The sequence below is a fragment of the Salmo trutta genome, chromosome 26 (assembly GCF_901001165.1).
Source record: "Salmo trutta chromosome 26, fSalTru1.1, whole genome shotgun sequence".
NCBI classification, from domain to species: Eukaryota; Metazoa; Chordata; class Actinopteri; order Salmoniformes; family Salmonidae; genus Salmo; species Salmo trutta.
Window position 1 is genome coordinate 21,228,199 of NC_042982.1, and position 20,737 is coordinate 21,248,935.

Genomic DNA, 20,737 nt, shown 5'->3' on the forward strand with positions numbered 1-20,737 from the left:
CTAAAAGCTGTGAGGAGGAAATGTGTGCGGATTATTAGCAAAGAAAAAGTGTAGAGTGAAAGGGAAGATATAAATAACAAAGACATGGTACTTGGATCTGCCCCCCTACTAAGAAAAATGTAGATTCTCTTTTAGTAAACCTGAGAAATTAGTGAGGAAGAAAACTGCACTTTGCCATCAACTACTAGATGTGCATATAAAAAAACTTTTACAACACACAAATGAACTTGGCATAAAAAGTAATTGAAACTCTGAAAACATTTGGCACCTCGTTTAGATTGGTCAATGAATGTCTCAAGACATAAGACTGGCGTCACTGGTTTTATGCAGAGTTTACAGAGGGACAAACAGTCCACTTTTGCAAACAGAATATCCCCAAGAGGACCACAGTGGTATTTCTCTCTCCACTTTGGCACAGACACAGTTCCCAACTATGACATCTAGTCTGACCCACAATTAACAGTAAAGAAGAAAAATCCTTACTGCCAAATACCACATTTTTACAGATCTCACACTGACTCTCAGGCAACCCCATATCACACAAATAAATATTACCTTCCTTCTCATTAAAAGTTAAACAAATGTGGAATTTTTTATTCTTCAGCTAAATTGTTTCACAACTTTTATTCAAATCTACAATGACAAGTATATTAATTCTGAGAATTTCCTATAAACCAAAAGAAACAGAATACAATCAAAACAGCTATGAAAAATATACTTTTTTATTATAAAGTTAGTTCATTTACATATCATAAAATACAAATAAACAAATACAACCATACCTGTACTGCTGTTGACCATAGTCCATACATTTCACTTAGGACACCCTGATTGTCAATTATTATTTTCAGTTTAAAGACTTGAAGTTGACATTCAAAGCTGTATTCAAATAAATATAATTGTTAGTGTTAGAGTGTGGATTATAGGAAGTGCATGAAACTAACCAACTAAAATGTAAGTCACAATTTTAGCTTTATAAACAAGGAATCATGACATTCCATCAAAAAAGAATCACTTGTGTCATTCAATTCACCACTAAATTCTCTACATGTTTTTTGTTTATCATAATTTAATATAAAACAACTCCTGAACTTCCCAAATGGTGGACTTGTTGAGGATCTAAACCACAAACTACTCAAACTTGTTTTACTCTCAGGATTATTCTTAGTCTTCTCTGAGGTATGCCTCATGCACGTCATCACCACCCCTCTCTATGAAGGAGGCATACTCCGCCATCCTCTGGATATCCTTGGCCTGGGTCTCAGCCAGCTTCCTCTCAGCATCCACAGATATCTGCCGGACCTCCTCCACCTGAACCTTGGCCACATGCAAATTGGTCTTGGCAGTGACGGATGCATGCTCAGCTCCTGGGAAACAAACAAGACAGTGGTATTTTAGTCATTTCACCATTACAGAGAAAAGGGGCCAAAGATGAAACCTTCAATCCATGGTAATACTGGGTGACATTGAGCAGGTACCCCTGTCATCATTTCTCTATTGTGCTGCATCATGGGAATTAGAGTACATGGTGACCTGGAGTTTTAGTTCTTTACCATCAAAGCCCTATTGACTAACAGCTACTGATCCATACATTCGCCAAAGTGTGAGACTGTGCACCCTCTTTCAAGAGCTGTCAAACAGCAAACTACAAAGTAGTGAAACGGAGATACACAAAACAAACAATGGGGGCCTTTCTCAGAGCTAGCAGGTTTATTACTGCACTGACAGGTTAATGTCTGTATGAGAATCACAGTGCTGACTGAGGACAGTCATGGGGAGCAGGCAGCATCAGGTACTACACCACACTAACACTAAGTTGTGTATGCATGCATCAGTGTTGTGCAATTCAAGGTTGTGGTTCAGTTCTTTTTAGTGAAACAGGTTGTATTGGTTTATTCGGATCCCATTCATTAGCTTTTGCCAAAGCAGCAGCTATTCTTCCTAGGGTCCACACAAAAACATAAAAACACGACAAGTAACAAAACACTGATAGACAACAGTCACACACATTTTTAACACAACCTTTTCACATACCAGTGTTGTACGCTTCCTCAGCTGCCATTTCACACAGGTTGACAGCATTAATCCAGTTTGACTCAAAGCGGTTGCACTCATCTAGTCTGCCACCAACCTGCCAGAACAGAGAGAGAGAGAGAGAGAGAGAGAGAGACCCATCAGAACATTTTATTACTTTCTTGAGAGGTTTATAGAGCTCAAACCATATTTACTTCTAGAACATAAATGATAAACATTGATGAAAGGCAAACAGGAGTGACTAAAGCATTTACTATATGAGATTGAGAGAAGGTAAATCAACATTTCTTTGGAAATAAACAAGACACCCTAAAGACAGCTTTTCCAGATGACTGGATACAAATATTCATATTTTCTGAAAGATTACTTTGCAAGAGATCAGTGTATTTTTGGTGTATTTGAGTAGACATTTCATTCACCTACCTCAACACGCTGACCAATGATCACTTGCCAAATGGCATCCTGCTCAGCAGTGGAGAGTTTTCCAAGTGAAGCCAGATATCTCCTCTGGAGGGCTGTGAGGGTATGGAGGGCCTGAGGACAACGCAAACACATGGTCGAAAACATGAAGGGTCATTTAGGTAACATGATGCCATTGGCTTACTGGTTAAATTCACATTTGATATTTCAAATGGCTAGAATTATCACACCGTACAGCTTAGCATGAATGATAACAAAAATCCACTATGATTGCTTGAGGTACTTACTTTGGCATATTGTGTGATGGACTCTACGAGAGCCTGAGTGGTCTGGGAGAGGTAAGTGTTTGCACTGTCTGTAACCATAGAGGATGCTCTTCGGATCAGGGATTCATGAGAGAGGTTCTCCACTTGCTGGATAGAGAGAAACAGAAAAGTTTAATACAAGAGCTGAAAGGGGGGATTTTTAGGATTCATGCATGTATATGATGTCAGCCTTATTCAAGTTGTGCAGCACAGAGAGAGAAAGAGAAAAGGTCCTGTACCAGCATGAAGGGGACAGCGCTCAGCCCACTCCCAACACTCAAAGAGGCCAAGCTCGTTCTGGTAACATCCGTGAAACGCACAAGCCTCTGACGCGAGGGCTTCCTACCGTTGAGGACACTCGCTGCTGTGCTCCTGCAAGGTAATGAAAGAAAACAACAGCGCTGACATTAGCAAGCTATAGTGGTTAAAGCAAATCGATATTTATCTTAGACGAAACTGTTTCTGTTTGCATACGAATATAATTCATTAGGGTGCAATGATGTAGTTGTTATTATAAAGTTATTTACCTGAAGAAATTGAGACAAGCAACGCTTCTTCTGAGCGCGGCCATATTGGTCCGGAGCAAAAGGAAGTCCGTCCGACTTTGTAGAAGTGCCCCAGTAGCACAAGCAGAGCATTGTCTAATAGCTTGCATTTTACTTGTAATGTGGTTTATTACTATTCAACTTAAATATAAGATATATAAGTTTACTTTTGCGATGTATTAATGTCTCAATAAATTATTTTTAAACAAAAAATTCCTTTACCAGAATGATTTACCTTAGAAAGTAAGTATATGTCGCCGCCTAGTGGTAAAAAAAAGTCAACCGCGTATGCTGTATTCCTGCTGTAGTCCTGTATTATTTTGCACAACTGTGCTTTCTGAATCCTGTAGACTCCCAGGGGTATTTATAAGGCCACAGAACAAGCAGCCTCCCACCACACAGATGTATTGATCCTGAAATGTGCCAACTAGACATTGCCTGAAGGTCCAGGAGGGGACCTATTACGCACATACTACGTAAGCATAAGGTTATGTAAATTGAACTCATCGGTCCACAGAGAGGTTTTTTTCTGGCAAAACAGATATTTCAATATCAGCTTCAATAGTTACTTTATTGATTAATTTACTGATGAATCAGTGTCCCTCCAATTAAACTTAATGACAGGCAGTTCACCCCAAAATTAGTCAGACATTCACATCAAAAGTGATCTAATTTAACATTTAACATCTAATGTTGAGAAGAGTCCATGTTCCCCCACTACATCTGTCGTGTAGATCTAGCTATACAGTATGTCAGACCCAAATAAATGGTAAAGTTATAGGCACCATATATTTATAATCATATTGATTGGTAGTTTGAGCTACACATATCCACAAGATGGTGCTCCCAACTTCAGGCTGATCCTGACGTCAACCATTATGTGTGGCCAAAGGATTTGGTATGTAGTGACAATGAATATTATACTGGTTTTCAAAAGCCAGAGACAACGGAAAACCTTAGAGGCTGGAATACTGTAAGGAGAGTCATCTTGTTTGTGTTTGTGATATTTTCTAATTTGCTAAATTAAATCGGAGTGCCTCTTTGGTCTTATTCTGGTCAATAGTTTGATCTGCGATGTGTATAGATCAAACTATTGAGAAATTATGTGACTAAACTCAACAATAATAAGAAGAAATTGTATTATGAAGCCAAGATCAATGATATAAAGAATGATAGGAAAAAAAACTTTGGAGTACTTGAAAATTCGGAAATTATGGGCAGAAAGACAAACTTAACTCTATCTTTCATCGAATCAGATGGCTTATTCATCACAAAACCATTTGATGTTGCCAATTATTTTAATCAACCAATAATGACAAACCTCTTGGTATTGACAACTTAAATGAAATGCTACTGAGGCTGGTAGCTGGCTCTATATCCACTCCTATCTGTCATATCTTTAATCTGAGCCTAGAGAAAAGTATCTGTCCTCAGGCCTGGAGGGAAGCCAAAGTCATTCTGCTACCCAAGAATAGTAAAGAAGCCTTTAATGGTTCTAACAGCCAACCTATCGGCTTGCCGCCAGCTCTTAGAAAACTGTTGGAAAAAATGGTGTTTGAGCAAATACAATTCTATTTCTCTGTAAACAAATTAACAACAGACTTTCAGCATCCTTATAGAGAAGGGCAATGAACATGTATTGCACTGAGACAAATTACTTATGATTGGTTGAAATAAATTATTTTAGATGTCAGTGCAGCCTTTGATATTATTTACCATAGCCTGTTGTTGAAAAAACATGTGTTATGGCTTTTCAGGCTCTGCCATGTTGTGGATTCAGAAAGTATTCACACACCTTTACTTTTTCCACATGTTGTTGTGTTACAGCCGGAATTTAAAATTGATTCAATTGAGATGTTGTGTCACTGGCCTACACACAATACCTCATAAAAAAATTCAAACTGAAAACCTGAAATGTCTTGAGTCAATAAGTATTTTGTTATGGCAAGCCTAAATAAGTTCAGGAGTAAACATGTGTTTAACAAGTCACATAATAAGTTGCATGGTCTCCCTCTGTGTGCAATAATAGTGTTAAACATGATTTTGGAATGGCTACGTCATCTTTGTACCAAACACAAGTAAGGTCCCTCAGGCGAGCAGTGAATTTCAAACAGATTCAACATATTGTACTCTACTGTACTCTACAGAATAACATTTTTTCTGTACTGTACTGTATGACATTAAACTGTACCGTATTGTACTCTACTGAATAAAACTCTACTGTTCTGTACCATACTGTACTCTACTGTGCTCTACTGTACTGAACTGTGCCATACTGTACTGTGCTGTGCTGTTCAAACTTGTGAAACAGCCTAGACATCTATGACTCGTTCAGATTTGCTTATATGGGGCTCATAAGCTCATTAGAATAATACCCAGCATGCTATGCAAGTATTTGTTTTTACATTTACGTTTTGGTCATGTAGCAGATACTCTTATCCAGAGCAACTAACAGTCTAGGGTAAATAAACAACAACATCGCACAGTCACAGCAAGAAAATAATATTTCTGTAACTGTTACTGAGAATGTTATTGTAGTTGAACAGATCTGTTGGTTTATCCTGTAAATTGTACTGCGTTTGAGCATCAAGACTGTCAGTTTTAAATGGGGACGATCTTCAGTTTCTTCATCCATATAAAGACTTTTAAATTAGTGATACATATCTAGTGGTTTTCTAGAAAAATGTAACTTATAGATTTCCATGAGCTTGGTTCAACTTTCGTTCCCCTTCTATACCCAAAACACAAGCTTGTTTTACTCCTTTGTTTGTAAACAATGTAAATAGAAACAAATACTGTTTAGCCTCAAAACATGGTTAAAACTATAATTTTTATATGGATGGTTAGTCCTTATATCGATAGCTCTGTCCATGAGTTTGAGAGTGGTTACATTTCCAGCCCATCCCTCAGCTGTTTACCAAATCAGTGGCAGGGAAACACTTTATTATAGTTCAAACATGCAGATTGCCCCTTTAAAGCTTGTGAAAAATCTAACTTAAGTGCCTGTGTCATTGGGAACACTAATAAATATTCTAAATCAAATCAAATCAAACTTTATTTGCCCAATGCGCCAAATAGAAACAAGTATAGACTTTACCGTGAAATGCTTACTTACAAGCCCTTAACCAACAGTGCAGTTCAAAAAGAATAAAATATTTACCAAGTAGGCTAAAATAAAAAGTAATAATAAATAGTAACACAATAAGAATAACAATAACGAGGCTATATACAGGGGGCACCGGTACCGAGTCAGTGTGCGGGGGTACAGGCTAGTTGAGGTAATCTGTACATGTAGGTTGGGGCGAAGTGACTATGCATAGGTAACAAACAAACAGCGAGTAGCAGCACTATACAAGAGGGGGGTGTCAATGTAAATTGTCCGGTGGCGATTTAAAAAAATTATTCAGCAGTTTTATGGCTTGGGGGTAGAAGCTGTTGAGGAGCCTTTTAGTCCTAGACTTGGTGCTCCGGTACCGCTTGCCGTGCGGTAGCAGAGAAAACTGGTGACGGAGTCTCTGGCAATTTTCTATGTTGCAATCTTCAGTTGGTTCCTCTTTCCTATATAAAATCAATTTAAAAATAATTATTTTGATATGGTGCTTACTTCATTGAGAATGTATGTGCAGTTTAAAATTGGTCATATGACAAAAAAATGACAAAAGGTGTATTTTGAACGTCTGTAAATGACGTCTTTTCAACTTAAATGAGGATTAGAAGGATTACTTTATCCTATCCTAGGTATTCCAGATGGCACACAGACAGCAGAGTTGGGGACAGATATGCAGGGACAGACTGGCAGAGACAGGGAGTCTCAGGTAAGTTTGTTGAGTCTTTGTTTGGCAACATTGTGAAAGGTTCTCCATTTTTTTCACTTGTAAAATAGGAACATAACTGGAAAATGCCATGGATACCCCCACTCTCAACTTAAACTGGTGACTGAACTAAGATTTGTTAAAGGCAAGGGTATTGCTGTTGTGATTAGTTGTGTAGTTTTGGGTACCGGTAGTTAGGAGTACGGCAAACACCTTATTTCTTTGGTTCCTCAATATACATTTACCATATTACAATGTAGGCTATGTGTTACAGCACTACTTTTGGTGTCCCCCTCAGGAATTGCTCTTGAGAAAATTTAATGTAATTGTCCCCTCCAAAGTTGATATCAGATTTTCGCCCCTGCTTACCATACATGGGCGATTATATAAAATAACAATTCAATATTCATTACATTTATTATCAGGTATGACTATAAGAACCTTATTGTTTATTATAACAACAAAAAACTATTGTTATCATTTTGATCAGGCAACAAATAACACTGGCCTTTAGTTCAGCCGCATTATGCAATTAAAATATTAATTTGTTTTGAATTGAGTGTTGTATGATGGTATCACCTTGTTTGTTCATATTTACTCTTACTTTGTCTATCTTCTGATGATGTAGTCTTTTGGGAACATTGAAGAACTTGACCTCTTATGGTATGAGGTGATATTATGGGACTTACATTAGTGTAGTTGTTGATACATTGTTTTGTAGAGATATACAGTATATCATTATGAGACTGATTGTCTGAGAATGAGTGTCAGACAGTTTGCCATTGAGCAGCATCACAACCAGCTGCTGGAGGCTGAGGGGCTCATTAGGACAACTCAGATCTCTCTCTTACTTTAGCCTAATTAAGCCTGATATTAGAGAGTAAATACTGAGCCCGGGCTCTCCCTGTATAGCAACAAATTGTTGTTGCTTTTCAAAACAAACAATGCATATTAGGCCCTGCAAAATTATTAATAATTAATGACAATTTTTTATGACGTTCAAAAAGTCTTAATAAGCCACACAGGATTTCTAGCAAGTCTTTCATCACCATTCTCATCATGAGGGGCCGACACAGAGAAAAACAGATGAACAGTGAAGAGAACAAAGTCAGGCCCAGAGAGGATATGTTTTGGCTATGTTTTGGTCAGTCGCAGTATGATGTCTGGCTACTACCTCCACCCACAGTATGATGCCTGCCTATTGGCTACTAACAGACAGGTACAGCAGGCTATGTTTTGGTCAGACGTACAGTACCAGTCAAAAGTTTGGACACAACTACTCATTCAAGGGTTTTTCTTTCTTTTTTAATATTTTCTACATTGTAGAATAATAGTGAAGACATCAAAACTATGAAATAACACATGGAATCATGTAGTAACCAAGAAAGTGTTAAACAAATCAACATATATTTAATATTTGAGATTCTTCAATGTAGCCATCCTTTGCCTTGATGACAACTTTGCACACGCTTGGCATTCTCTCAACCAGCTTCATGAGGTAGTCACCTGGAATACATTTCAATTAACAGGTGTGCCTTATTAAAAGTTAATTAGTGGAATTTCTTTCCTTCTTTTTTTATTTTTATTTATTTTTTATTTATTGAATATTTCGAAACATACAATATACTTGCAGTGAAGCCGCTCAACAACTACATCATACCAGTCATCCAACAGATTTTCATTCAGAGCGACACACAGAAGCATCCAGGGTCAATGCCCTGCTCAAGGGCACGTTGACCAATCTACCACCAGACCAAAAAACGTGAACCCGAACCCTCCAAGATCCCCCCACAGTTCCCCAATAGCTGTCCCTCAACCATTCAAGACTCCTCCCACATTTGAGACCCCTCCCCCCTGAAGAAAAATTAAAAATACAATTAATTCCATTCCCCATCCCCAAGAACCCCCCCAATGCACCAACAACCAAGAGAATGAACTAAAGAGAAAAAAGGAAAAGACAGAAGAAAACAGAAAACAACGATGCAAAAAAACAATAAAACAAAATAATACATTTAAAACAAAGGACATCAAGGACAACTAAAATCATAACAGCAATGCCAACAGTATATGTTTGTGTGCATGTCTGGCACTATTACATGTATGTGTGCGTTCTTGTATGTGTTTATTTGAATGAGAGTGTATGTATATGCATGTGTACAAACACCTGCACGGCATCAGCCTCAGGCAAACCAACATTAGTTGTAAAAACACTGCCACTTAGTGTCATTCAAATGTACTTTTTATTATGTTTTATTTATTTATTTTGTTACTTTTATCTTAGAATGATGGTCAATCTCCTGCACAGCAACTCCACTCCCACTCCCACTCTCCAATTCCACATACCAACCCTCAGCTTCCCTCAGCCCATCCCATCTATCTCTGCTGGCCACCCACTGCGGGTTTCTACGCAACACATATCTTTCAACTATGTTGTGATGTTTAACGTACAATTTCAATCTATCTAATCGAGTAGAATCCACAGATTGCGAGTTGAAGATTAATATTTTTACTAAGAGTATTAGTATATTAGTAATTGACTGACCCGGTCTCTCCAGATCTCCTAACAGTACTATTTCTAGGGTCAATTTTAGATCAATGCTATGCATTTTCAGCCATTCCTGAACCTGATACCAGAAACAGGCTACCTGAGGGCAATACCAAAATAAATGGTCTATTGATTCTGTATCCTCACAACAAAATCTGTAGAGCTTCGATGATTTTATGCCCCAAATATTCAACATTTTGTTGGTGGCTAGAATTCTATGTAACAATTTTGGCTGAAAAGCACTTAGTCTTGAATCTTGCGTTGTTTTATATATCAACTCATACACCCTGTACCATGGAATCGGTACATCAAATATCTCTTCCCAACTATTTTGCAATCTGTATGGCACAGTTGTCAACCTCCTGGTCCTCAAATGAAACTGGTATACTTTCCCATTTATGCTATTTTTATTCCTCTGACAGTTTTGATCCTTTATATTGGGCAGACAGACTAGTTTCCTACCTCCTCCCGCTGCCACCTGCCTCCTACATTTTTGGGGTAATGCTGTAATCAATTGGTTGTACTCTTGGAATGAGCAGACCTTTCCGTACAATTCTGATAACTCCACGAAGGACACAACTTTACCATTGCAATTTACATTATCATTTAAGAACAAAATGCCCTTTCAAACATCTTTCCCATAAATACAGGTATTTTATCAACCAGCACATTTGTGTTCAGCCATAATATTTGTTGTAATATTTGTTCCGTCTTTTCAGGGGGATGAAATTGAAATTGTAGCCAGCTCTGCAATGCTTGTTTGAAAAAGAGAGATACTTTGAAAAAAGTATCATTTTCAATTAATCGAAAATGAGACATGTGTCACGCCCTGACCTGAGAGAGCCTTTTTTATGTCTCTATTTAGGTTTGGTCAGGGTGTAATTTGGGTGGGCATTCTATGTCCTTTTTTCTATGCTTTGTATTTTTTTGTTTTGGCCTGGTATGGCTCTCAATCAGGGACAGCTGTACATCGTTGTCGCTGATTGGGAGTCATACTTAGGTAGCCGGTTTTCCTTTGGGCTTTGTGGGTGGTTATTTTCTGTTTAGTGTTTTGCACCTGACGGAACTGTTCGGTTGTTCTTTTGTTTTGCTTGTTGCTTTAGTGTTCAGTTGTACATTAAAATGACGAACACTTACCCCGCTGCATTTTGGTCTGATTTCTCTTCCCCTTCATCTGAGGATGACGAAGACCGTTACAACATGGCAATCTGCACAAAGGCAAAAAGGCAATTTTTAAACAATGGATGAGCTTTTCTTAGTAATCTACTTGAGAACCATTTAGGGTTCAAATAAAACTTTTGAATGAGTGAAGCTTTTAGAGAGAGGTTTAGTGCTTTTATATTTATTCATCTCAACCCACCCAATTCATATTCATTATATAGATAGGCATGTTTTATTTTGTCTGGTTTAGCATCCCAGATAAAGCTAAATATTTTTTGCTCATATGATTTGAAAAACGAATCATCAGGAGTATGCAGCGCCATAAGTAAGTGAGTAAACTGAGATATGACTAAGAAGTTAATCAGGGCAATTTTTCCATAAATAGACAGGTATTTACCTCTCCATGGTTGCAGGATCTTGTCCATTTTTACAAGTTTTCTATTGAAATTAATTGTTGAGAGCTTATTTATATCTTTTGTGATGTGAATACCGAGTATGTCTACTTCACCATCAGCCCATTTTATAGGTAAACTGCAGGGTAATGTAAAAGTTGTATTTTTTTTAAGGATCCAATACGTAATATCGTACACTTATCATAATTAGGTTTTAGTCCAGAGAGTACAGAAAAGTTATCTAGATCTTCAGTGAGACATTGCAGGGATCTAGCTTGCGGACTTAATATATAACTTGACTCATCGGCATACATGGACACCTTTGTTTTTAAGCCTTGGATTTCTAATCCTCTAATGTTGTTATTGGATCTGATTTTAATAGTTAGCATTTCAATGGCCATAACGAATAGATATGGTGACAGCGGACACCCTTCTTTAACTCCTCTTGACAATTCAAAACTCTCTGAGAAGTAGCCGTTATTTACTATTTTACACCTGGGTTTGCTATACATTATTTTTTACCCATTTTATAAGAGAATTACCCAAATTGAAAAAGTCCAGGCATTTATAAATAAAATCCAGTCTTACTTTATCAAATGCCTTTTCAAAATCCGCTATAAACACCATTCCTGGCTTCTTAGACGTTTCATGATGTTCTATTATTTCTAGTAGTTGTCGTATTTTATTTCCAATGTATCGTCCATGTAAAAAACCTGTCTGATCAGGATGAACAATACCTGGTAAAACCCTTTTAATTCTGAGTGCTGTGCATTTTGCTAGTATTTTTGCATCACAACATTGAAGTGTAAGTGGCCTCCAGTTTTTTTTAGATAGACTGTGTCTTTATATTTGCCATCTGGGTCTTGTTTTAACAATACAGAAATCAGACCTTCCTGCTGAGTACCTGACAGACTACCATTTCTATAGGAGTAGTTAAAACAATCTAACAATAGAGTTTTAAATATATCAAAAAAATACTTGATATACCTCTACCGGTATGCCATCAAGCCCTGGGGTTTTTCCAGACTGAAAGGATTTAATAGGTTTTTCCTCTGTAAATTGGCCTTCGCACTGATCTTTCTGTACATTTGTTAATTTTCCATTTTTTATATTATTTGGAAAGAATTCCTTACCATAATCTTCATTCAGTGGGAAAGGATGAAACGGAAAAGAGAACATCTGCCTAAAATAATTAGCTTCCTCTTTTAAAATATCATTTGGAGAATCATAGATGACTCCATCTTCAGTAACAAGTTTCTGCAAATTCTTTTTGTTAGCGTTCCTGTATTGGAGATTCAGGAAGAATGTTGTGCATTTTTATCCATATTCCATCCAGTTTGCTTTATTTTTGTAATAGATTACATTAGATCATTCTTACATTTACATTTAAGTAATTTAGCAGACGCTCTTATCCAGAGCGACTTACAAATTGGTGCATTCACCTTATGATATCCAGTGGAACAACCACTTTACAATAGTGCATCTAAATCTTTTTAGGGGGGGGGGTTAGAAGGATTACTTTATCCTATCCCAGGTATTCCTTAAAGAGGTGGGGTTTCAGGTGTCTCCGGAAGGTGGTGATTGACTCCGCTGTCCTGGTGTCGTGAGGGAGCTTGTTCCACCATAGGGGTGCCAGAGCAGCGAACAGTTTTGACTGGGCTGAGCGGGAACTGTGCTTCCTCAGAGGTAGGGGGGCCAGCAGGCCAGAGGTGGATGAGCGCAGTGCCCTCGTTTGGGTGTAGGGACTGATCAGAGCCTGAAGGTACGGAGGTGCCGCTCCCCTCACGGCTCCGTAGGCAAGCACCATGGTCTTGTAGCGGATGCGAGCTTCAACTGGAAGCCAGTGGAGAGAGCGGAGGAGCGGGGTGACGTGAGAGAACTTGGGAAGGTTGAACACCAGACGGGCTGCGGCGTTCTGGATGAGTTGTAGGGGTTTAATGGCACAGGCAGGGAGCCCAGCCAACAGCGAGTTGCAGTAATCCAGATGGGAGATGACAAGTGCCTGGATTAGGACCTGCGCCGCTTCCTGTGTGAGGCAGGGTCGTACTCTGCGAATGTTGTAGAGCATGAACCTATAGGATCGGGTCACCGCCTTGATGTTAGTGGAGAACGACAGGGTGTTGTCCAGGGTCACGCCAAGGTTCTTAGCACTCTGGGAGGAGGACACAATGGAGTTGTCCACCGTGATGGCGAGATCATGGAACGGGCAGTCCTTCCCCGGGAGGAAAAGCAGCTCCATCTTGCCGAGGTTCAGCTTGAGGTGGTGATCCGTCATCCACACTGATATGTCTGCCAGACTTGCAGAGATGCGATTCGCCACCTGGTTATCAGAAGGGGGAAAGGAGAAGATTAATTGTGTGTCGTCTGCATAGCAATGATAGGTTGAATAAGTTCCTCAAGTTCTTTTTGTTTTTCCTCTAACTTATTTTGTATCTCTGTAGTATCGTTTTTATTGCTATCTACCTGTACTATTAGTTCATGGATTTCCCTTGTTAGTCTTGTCTCGTTAGCCAGAAACTGCTTTTTTATTATTGATGAATATTGAATTGAATGACCCCTGAAGGTACATTTAAAGGTATCCCAAACAATAAGGGGATTTGCTGACCCTATAATATACTGGAAAAATTCAGTTATAAATTCTTTTGTCTTAGTTAAAAATAAGTTGTTCTCCAGTAAACTTTGATTAAATTTCCAATATCCCTGTCCACGTGGAAAATCTATGGGAGTTATGTGAATGCCAATTAGATGATGATCCCATCGCATTCTGTCTCCTACTAAAACTTTTTTAACCTTTGACGCAGAGCGAAAGAGACAAGAAAGTAGTCAAGACGACTAGCATGATTAAGTCTCCATGTATATCTCACTAGCTCGGGGTTTTTTTAGTCTCCAAATATCCACTATTTCTAATGTGTCCATAATATTTGTGATTTCCTTAAGGACACGGTGATGATAGTTTGTAGAGTGATTACCTTTACGGTCCATTGAGGTACTTAACACTGTGTTATAGTCTCCTACCATCATGATTAGATCATTTGTTGCCTGTAAGTTCAATAAATTTGTATAAATGTTTTCGAAGAAGTGTGGATCATCCTGATTTGGACCATATAGATTAATGATCCAAATCTCTTTTTTGTCCACTTTCATATTCAAAAGGATCCACCTTCCTTGCGAATCATTCCTGACTATTTGCACATTCAGATTGAAATTTTTGTTAAATAATATCATCACACCATTTAAATTTTTTTATTTTTTATTTCACCACCCATTCTTTTTTCCACGCAATGTCATCTAAGGATGAAGAGTGAGTTTCCTGTAAACAGTATATGTTATATTCCTTTTCTTTTAGCCATGTAAAGACTGATCCTCTTTTTTTATAATCTGCTAAACAGTTACAATTATAACTGGCTATACTTATTTCACCCTTTACCATAACTAGATACTATTCTAAGTCTAAATTGACCATAATTAGTGCTTGTAAAGTTGCTGCCATCAGAGGTATTATGAAGGTCAAAACTAGAGCTTTCAAATGTCTGATATTTAGAATTCAAGAAATACGTTCTAGCAATATTTGTTTTATTCCCTTGCCTGTTTGCCTGTGAGCCAATGCCACAGATGTTAGAAAATCGAGACAAGATATTATGTATGTAGCAAATCTGAGTAGGTTGATGTGTATGATATTGGATGTGATATAGTGAGAGTGTGTACGATGTCTGTATAAGAGTAGGACTATAATGTGTGATGTCCAAATAAATAATAACTCTGCCAATTTGCATGGTTGAGTGTCTATGTGTGTCTAAACACATCCCAGCATTTCCATAGCAATTGACGTTTCACATGATCATGATAGAGACCTTGCATTACTTGAGAGACGGCTTCACTACAGTACAAATGTATTCCGTACAATATGTTATTATTCCCCAATGCCCCTATTCTGATATCTTCCCCTTGCTTGTTGTAAACATATAAACTTGTAGACAAATACATAAAAAGATAGACAAACAATAAACACATTAAATTATAAAACAGTTCTTGAAAATAGAGAGAGAGGGAGAAACGAGAAAGTGAGAGAAGAGAGCGAGATCAGGTGTGTGTGTGTGTGTATGTATAAGTCCGTATGTGTAAGCAAGCATGTAATTGAGTACGTGTGTGTTCATATCCACTTGATAATGTTCAGATATTTTTACAGTTCCCATAACTTCTTTTTTTTTGTAACCTGAAGTCCCTGTAGAATTATCTACAGGCACAGTGTTATGTAGCTGTCTCAGAATAGCTGTCCATCTATAAAGAGTTTGTCCACAATGATAAAGGCACGGTTACCATTCTCCCTTTGTTGTCTTTGTACCGGATACAGTCTCTTACGACGTTTGTTTATCTCCCTTGGGAATTGGTAATTGAGACCAAATTTGGTCCCTTTAAGCACCCTTCCCCTGCTTTTGATCAGCTCCTTTTGTTGGTAGTGTTCAAATTTTGCGATGATCAGCCGGGGACCCTTGGTCTTGTCGCTCCGAGCTTCAAGTCTGTGTACTCGTTGGAAAACCACCTTGTTTACAGTCTATAGGAAGTTTCAAGGCGGATTGCATGAATTCTCTGATCGCGCCCTCTGGATTATTGGACGCGTCCTCAGGAATCCCAGAAAAGAATTGATTTTCAAACATGCTACGACTTTGTATGTCTAGTAGCGACTCCTTCATCACCCTGTTTTCCCTGAATAGACAATCCATGTTGGAATCGTGGATTTTTACCTTGGCTGTGAGCAGTGGCGGTTCTAGACCATTTCAACTGGGGGGGCCAAGCTGGGGCCAGTTGTACTGTTAGAGGGGCCAGTTACATTAGACGTTATTGTTGTCATATCGTTTTCTTCACTGCATTGCAGGCATTAGCAGGCAAAAGACCATGTTCATAATCATTAGTGTTCTGCGTTGCCACTGTCTAATAACGGATGTAACAAAAGAATGATAGCAAAAATGAGTTATGTAAAAATTATTTCATACTCCACATTTAGGGGGGCCACAAGGGGGTCCAAAATTGTTGTCACAGGGGCACTGGCCCCCCCTGCCCCAGAACCGCCATTGGCTGTGAGTGTCTTGTTTTCTCTTTGGAGTGTGAGAATTTATTTCCTTCTTAATGTGTTTGAGCCAACCAGTTGTCTTGTGACAAGGTAGGGGTGGTATACAGAACATAGCCCTTTATGGTAAAAGACCAAGTCCATATTATGGCAAGATTACTTTAAGACATGAAGGTCAGTCAATAAAGAACATTTCAAGAACTTTGAAAGTTTCTTCAAGTGCATTCACAAAAACCATCAAGCGCGATGATGAAACTGGCTCTCATGAGGACCGCCACAGGAAAGGTTCAAGTAACAGACATCTCAAAATCAACTGTTCAGAGGAGACTGCGTGAATCAGGCCTTCGTGGTCGAATTGCTGCAAAGAAACCACTACTAAAGGACACCAATAATAAGAAGAGACTTGCTTGGGCCAAGAAACACGAACAATGGGCATTAGACCGGTGGAAATCTGTACTTTGGTTTGATGAGTCCAAATTTGAGATTTTTGGTTCCAACCACCGTGTCTTTGTGAGACGCAGAGTAGGTGAACAGATGATCTCCGCATGTGTGGTTCCAACCGAGAAACATGGAGGAGGAGGTGTGATGGTGGGGGGGGGGGGGGTGCTTTGCTTGTGACAAGGTCTGTGATTTATTTAGAATTCAAGGCGCATTTAACTAGCATGGCTACCACAGTATTCTGCAGCAATACGCCATCCCATCTGGTTTGCGCTTAGTGGGACTATCATTTGTTTTTCAACCGGGACAATGACCCAAAACACACCTCCAGGCTCTGTAATGGTTGATTGACCAAGGAAAGGGATGGAGTGCTGTATCAGATGACCTGGCCTCCAACTCATCCCATGGTTTGGGATGAGTTGGACTGCAGAGTGAAGGAAAAGCAGCTAACGAGTGCTAAGCATATGTGGGAACTCCTTCAAGAAAAGCCTTCCTCGTGAAGCTGGTTGAGAGAATGCCAATAGTGTACAAAGCTGTCATCAAGGCAAAGGGTAGCTACTTTGAAGAATCTCAAATATTTGTTTAACACTTTTTTGGTTACTACATGATTTTATATGTGTTTTTTCATAGTTTTTATGTCTTCACTATTATTCTACAACGTAGAAAATAGGAAAAATAAAGAAAAACTCTTGAATGAGTAGGTGTGTCCAAACTTTTGACTGGTACTGTAGTTTTGCCAGTAGTCTTCCCAGCTGGCTGATAGGTAGATGGATGGGAAGCCATCTAGTTGTGTATTAGAAATTATCCTCAACAGCATATGCATAGTAGTGGTCACCAAACGTGGTCCCGCATAGCAGCATGGGACAGACATTGTGTTGCAGCAGCCAAAGACCAAAACAACTAATGAACCCATGGTCAAAGCTATATGATGAGCCTAAGGTGTTTTATTGCTGGGTTGGAAAAAAACATGCACACCCTGTTGCTATCCAGGACCAGGTTTTGTGACTTCTGGTGTTTACAATTGAAACAGTTTTTCTGGGAAAGTGAACACAAGTCAAGAGTCCGCTGACTTGTGAATCTGTGCTGCAGGTCATCACACAGCTATACTCGTTTTGACCTCAATAAACTGTGCAGGTTCAGTTCCTGAGAATGACATCATACACCTCCAAATAGCATTCCCTCAAGGCTGTCACATAGCAGTCCATTCAGAAGTGGAGTAGGCCTCACAGCAAGAAACAAAACAAAGTTTGAATAGCATTCAGAATGTAGTGTTTATTTTCCTATTTTTGACTATTACATTGCATGATAGTTTGCACCATGCAGTAGTGTAAAGTACTTAAGTAAAAATACTTAAAAATACTACCTAAGTTGTTTTTGGGGGTATCTGTACTTTACTTTACTATTTATGTTGTTTTACAGCTTTTACTATTACTCCACTACATTCCTAAAGAAAATAATGTACTTTATACTCCATACATTTTCCCTGACACCCAAAAGTACTTGTTATATTTTAGCAGGACAGGAAAATTGTCCAATTCACACACTTATCAAGAGAAAATCCCTGGTCATCTCTATTGGATCTGATCTGGTGGACTCACTAAACACAAATGCTTCATTTGTAAATCATTTCTGAGTGTTGGGGTGTGCCCCTGGCTATCCATAAATTTAAAAAACAAGAAAATGGTGCCGTCTGGTTTGCTTTAATATAAGGAATTTGAAATGATTTATACTTTTACTTTTGATACTTAAGTATATTTAAAACCAAATACTTGTAGGTTTTAACTCAAGTAGTATTTGTGAGAGAAAATTACGTATTTACCTGATTTATTTAATATTAATGGTTAACAATTACTGACACTAGTAGTGTCAGCTACATATAGTACTCTGCATTTGTATAAAGGTTAGGTTACTCCGTCCAGCACTCAAGGGTGCGGGTTCGACCAGCCTTATTATTGCAATAATTAATCAATATTAAATAAAGATGATTGTTTGAAGAAATGACAAAGTCTCTCTCAGCACTGAATATCCACAACATATTTTACTGGGTGACATTCACTTTTACTTGAGTCATTTTCTAATAAGGTATATTTACTTTTACTCAAGTATGACAATTGGATACTTTTTCTACCACTGGCACCATAAATCCAGAACATGCTGCATGTGAGTGAAGAGAACTTGCCTCTGTGTTTGTTATGTGTCTCTGGAATAAGAACCCCCAATTGAAGCCCAAAGGGCTATCTACTAGTGATGCGCAGGTCAGCTGTTAGTTCACCCGCACCCGCTCGCAATTATTAATAATCCATCCGCAACTGCCCAGCTATATGTGGTAAAAGGGGTGCAACTCAATATTAGGAAGGTGTTCCTAATGTTTGTCATCTATATCAGTCCACATATTTTTGTTAACCAAATTCGACACTCTCATACAACATACAACGAGTAAAACCTCTCGCTTTGCCTCTTCCTCTCTGTCTATATTAGATAAATGCAGCTTGTCTTCTGTCATTACTTGTTGCCCTAAAATTCTAAATAAACTCTTGCTCACCAGAATAATGTTATGAATCGATAGAATTAATGCTTTAATCTAGTTGACATCAGTAAAGTTATTTTTCATCTCTCATGCAGCAAATACATTTAGGGACTGGGGAGAAAATGAAATAACTCCAAATGACATCAGTTTGACCGGTTTTAAGGAAATTAAAACCGGTTTAAACGACTCAACATGTTTCTGATAATATTTCAGGTCGGCTTGGATGCATATTTGATGTGGTTGAAATACTGTCAGCTTTTATGATGCTGATAAAGATAGCACCTTTACAGATGTCCCTAACCGTGCATTTATTCTCACAAGATGCAAAAAAAAGAACAAATACTTGTTCCGAGTCCAAATTTACCTTTTGTCATATTACTGCAAGAAATGCTTAATTCTGCAGGAGTTAACTTTATATTAGGCTATGTGAGCAGTTATAGACCTAGAGTCAGTGTCCAGATTTCAGGCTACTATTCCATTTAACCCCTCTGAACAGTAGCAACAGTAGCCTACAGTTCCCTTGACATGCCATTTTGAAGTCGCTATCTTGTGACTGACAAATTTGAATGGCACCTCACACTCATCACATATAACGTAGCCTCTGCACTAATATCATCTTCTTTTACCATTTCACCAAATATTTAGCAAACATTAGGCTACTGTTCTGGGCTTCCCTTATATTTATTTTCAACCCTCTCATCTTTTCTCTGATTGAATTAAACTCCGACATTGTCGTTTTTGCATCAGTGGATCAACGTTAACTTTTTCTGCCCAAGCTCACAAAAGCATTTAGCTGTTGTTGTGTATTTGGCGAGCGTAGCCTACCTACAGTTAGAGCCTAAAGTTTAGATTTAGGCTACACACTAATACGAGATAAAAAATAATGAAAGAAAAGCCTCAATGTAGCCTATAGATATGAATTGCGCAAGAATGATACATTTACGGAATGTTAATGCATTGTTTTCTCTTTATTCAACCAGCCAGCCACCCGCCCTTCATCCACACAATATATCATGACCCTAAACCCGCCTGACCTGTGGATATAATTGCGGGGACTGCAGGTTATGAGTCAACCCACGCATCACTGCTATCTACAGTACAACTGCACTCGTACTGCTACACAACAAGAGTGTTGAGCCAGGAACCGAAAGGTTGCTGGATCGAGTCCCCAAGCTGACAAGGTAAAAATCTGTCATTCTGCCCCTGTTCCCCGGGCGCCAAAGACGTGGATGTCGATTAAGGCAGACCCCTGCACCTCTCTGATTCAGAGGGGTTGGGTTAAATGCGGAAGACACATTTCAGTTGAAGGCATTAAGTTGTACAACTGACTAGGTATCCCCCTTTCCCTCTATGGTTAGTCTAAACATAGGAATGAGGTGTATCTGAAGATTCATGGCAATATTCCTTTGAAAAATTCTCTATAAATACTTCATGCAGAGCACTCAGTTGATCTTTGCCTGGGGGCTCAAGAGGAGACTGAGAGAATATCACTT

General features: G+C 38.7%; 1 protein-coding gene across 1 annotated transcript; it reads right to left on the reverse strand.

Moving 5' to 3' along the window:
- Positions 1 to 704: 704 nt before the first annotated feature.
- Positions 705 to 3,649, reverse strand: diabloa (diablo, IAP-binding mitochondrial protein a). The gene is made up of 6 exons (XM_029715230.1): positions 3,287 to 3,649; positions 2,999 to 3,131; positions 2,742 to 2,867; positions 2,458 to 2,568; positions 2,035 to 2,131; positions 705 to 1,367 (listed from the first exon to the last, which is right to left on the reverse strand). Exons 1-6 carry the CDS (start codon positions 3,412 to 3,414, stop codon positions 1,165 to 1,167), a joined length of 798 nt encoding a protein of 265 aa, XP_029571090.1. The 5' UTR covers positions 3,415 to 3,649; the 3' UTR covers positions 705 to 1,164.
- Positions 3,650 to 20,737: the final 17,088 nt, after the last annotated feature.

Coding starts and splice junctions, on each gene's coding strand:
- diabloa (XM_029715230.1), bottom strand. CDS start 3,414: ATGCAAGCTATTAGACAATGCTCTGCTTGTGCTACTGGGGCACTTCTA. Junction 3,132..3,286: donor GCTTGTCTCAATTTCTTCAG/GTAAATAACTTT, acceptor ATTACCTTGCAG/GAGCACAGCAGCGAGTGTCC. Junction 1,368..2,034: donor TGAGGAAGCGTACAACACTG/GTATGTGAAAAG, acceptor TTTGTTTCCCAG/GAGCTGAGCATGCATCCGTC.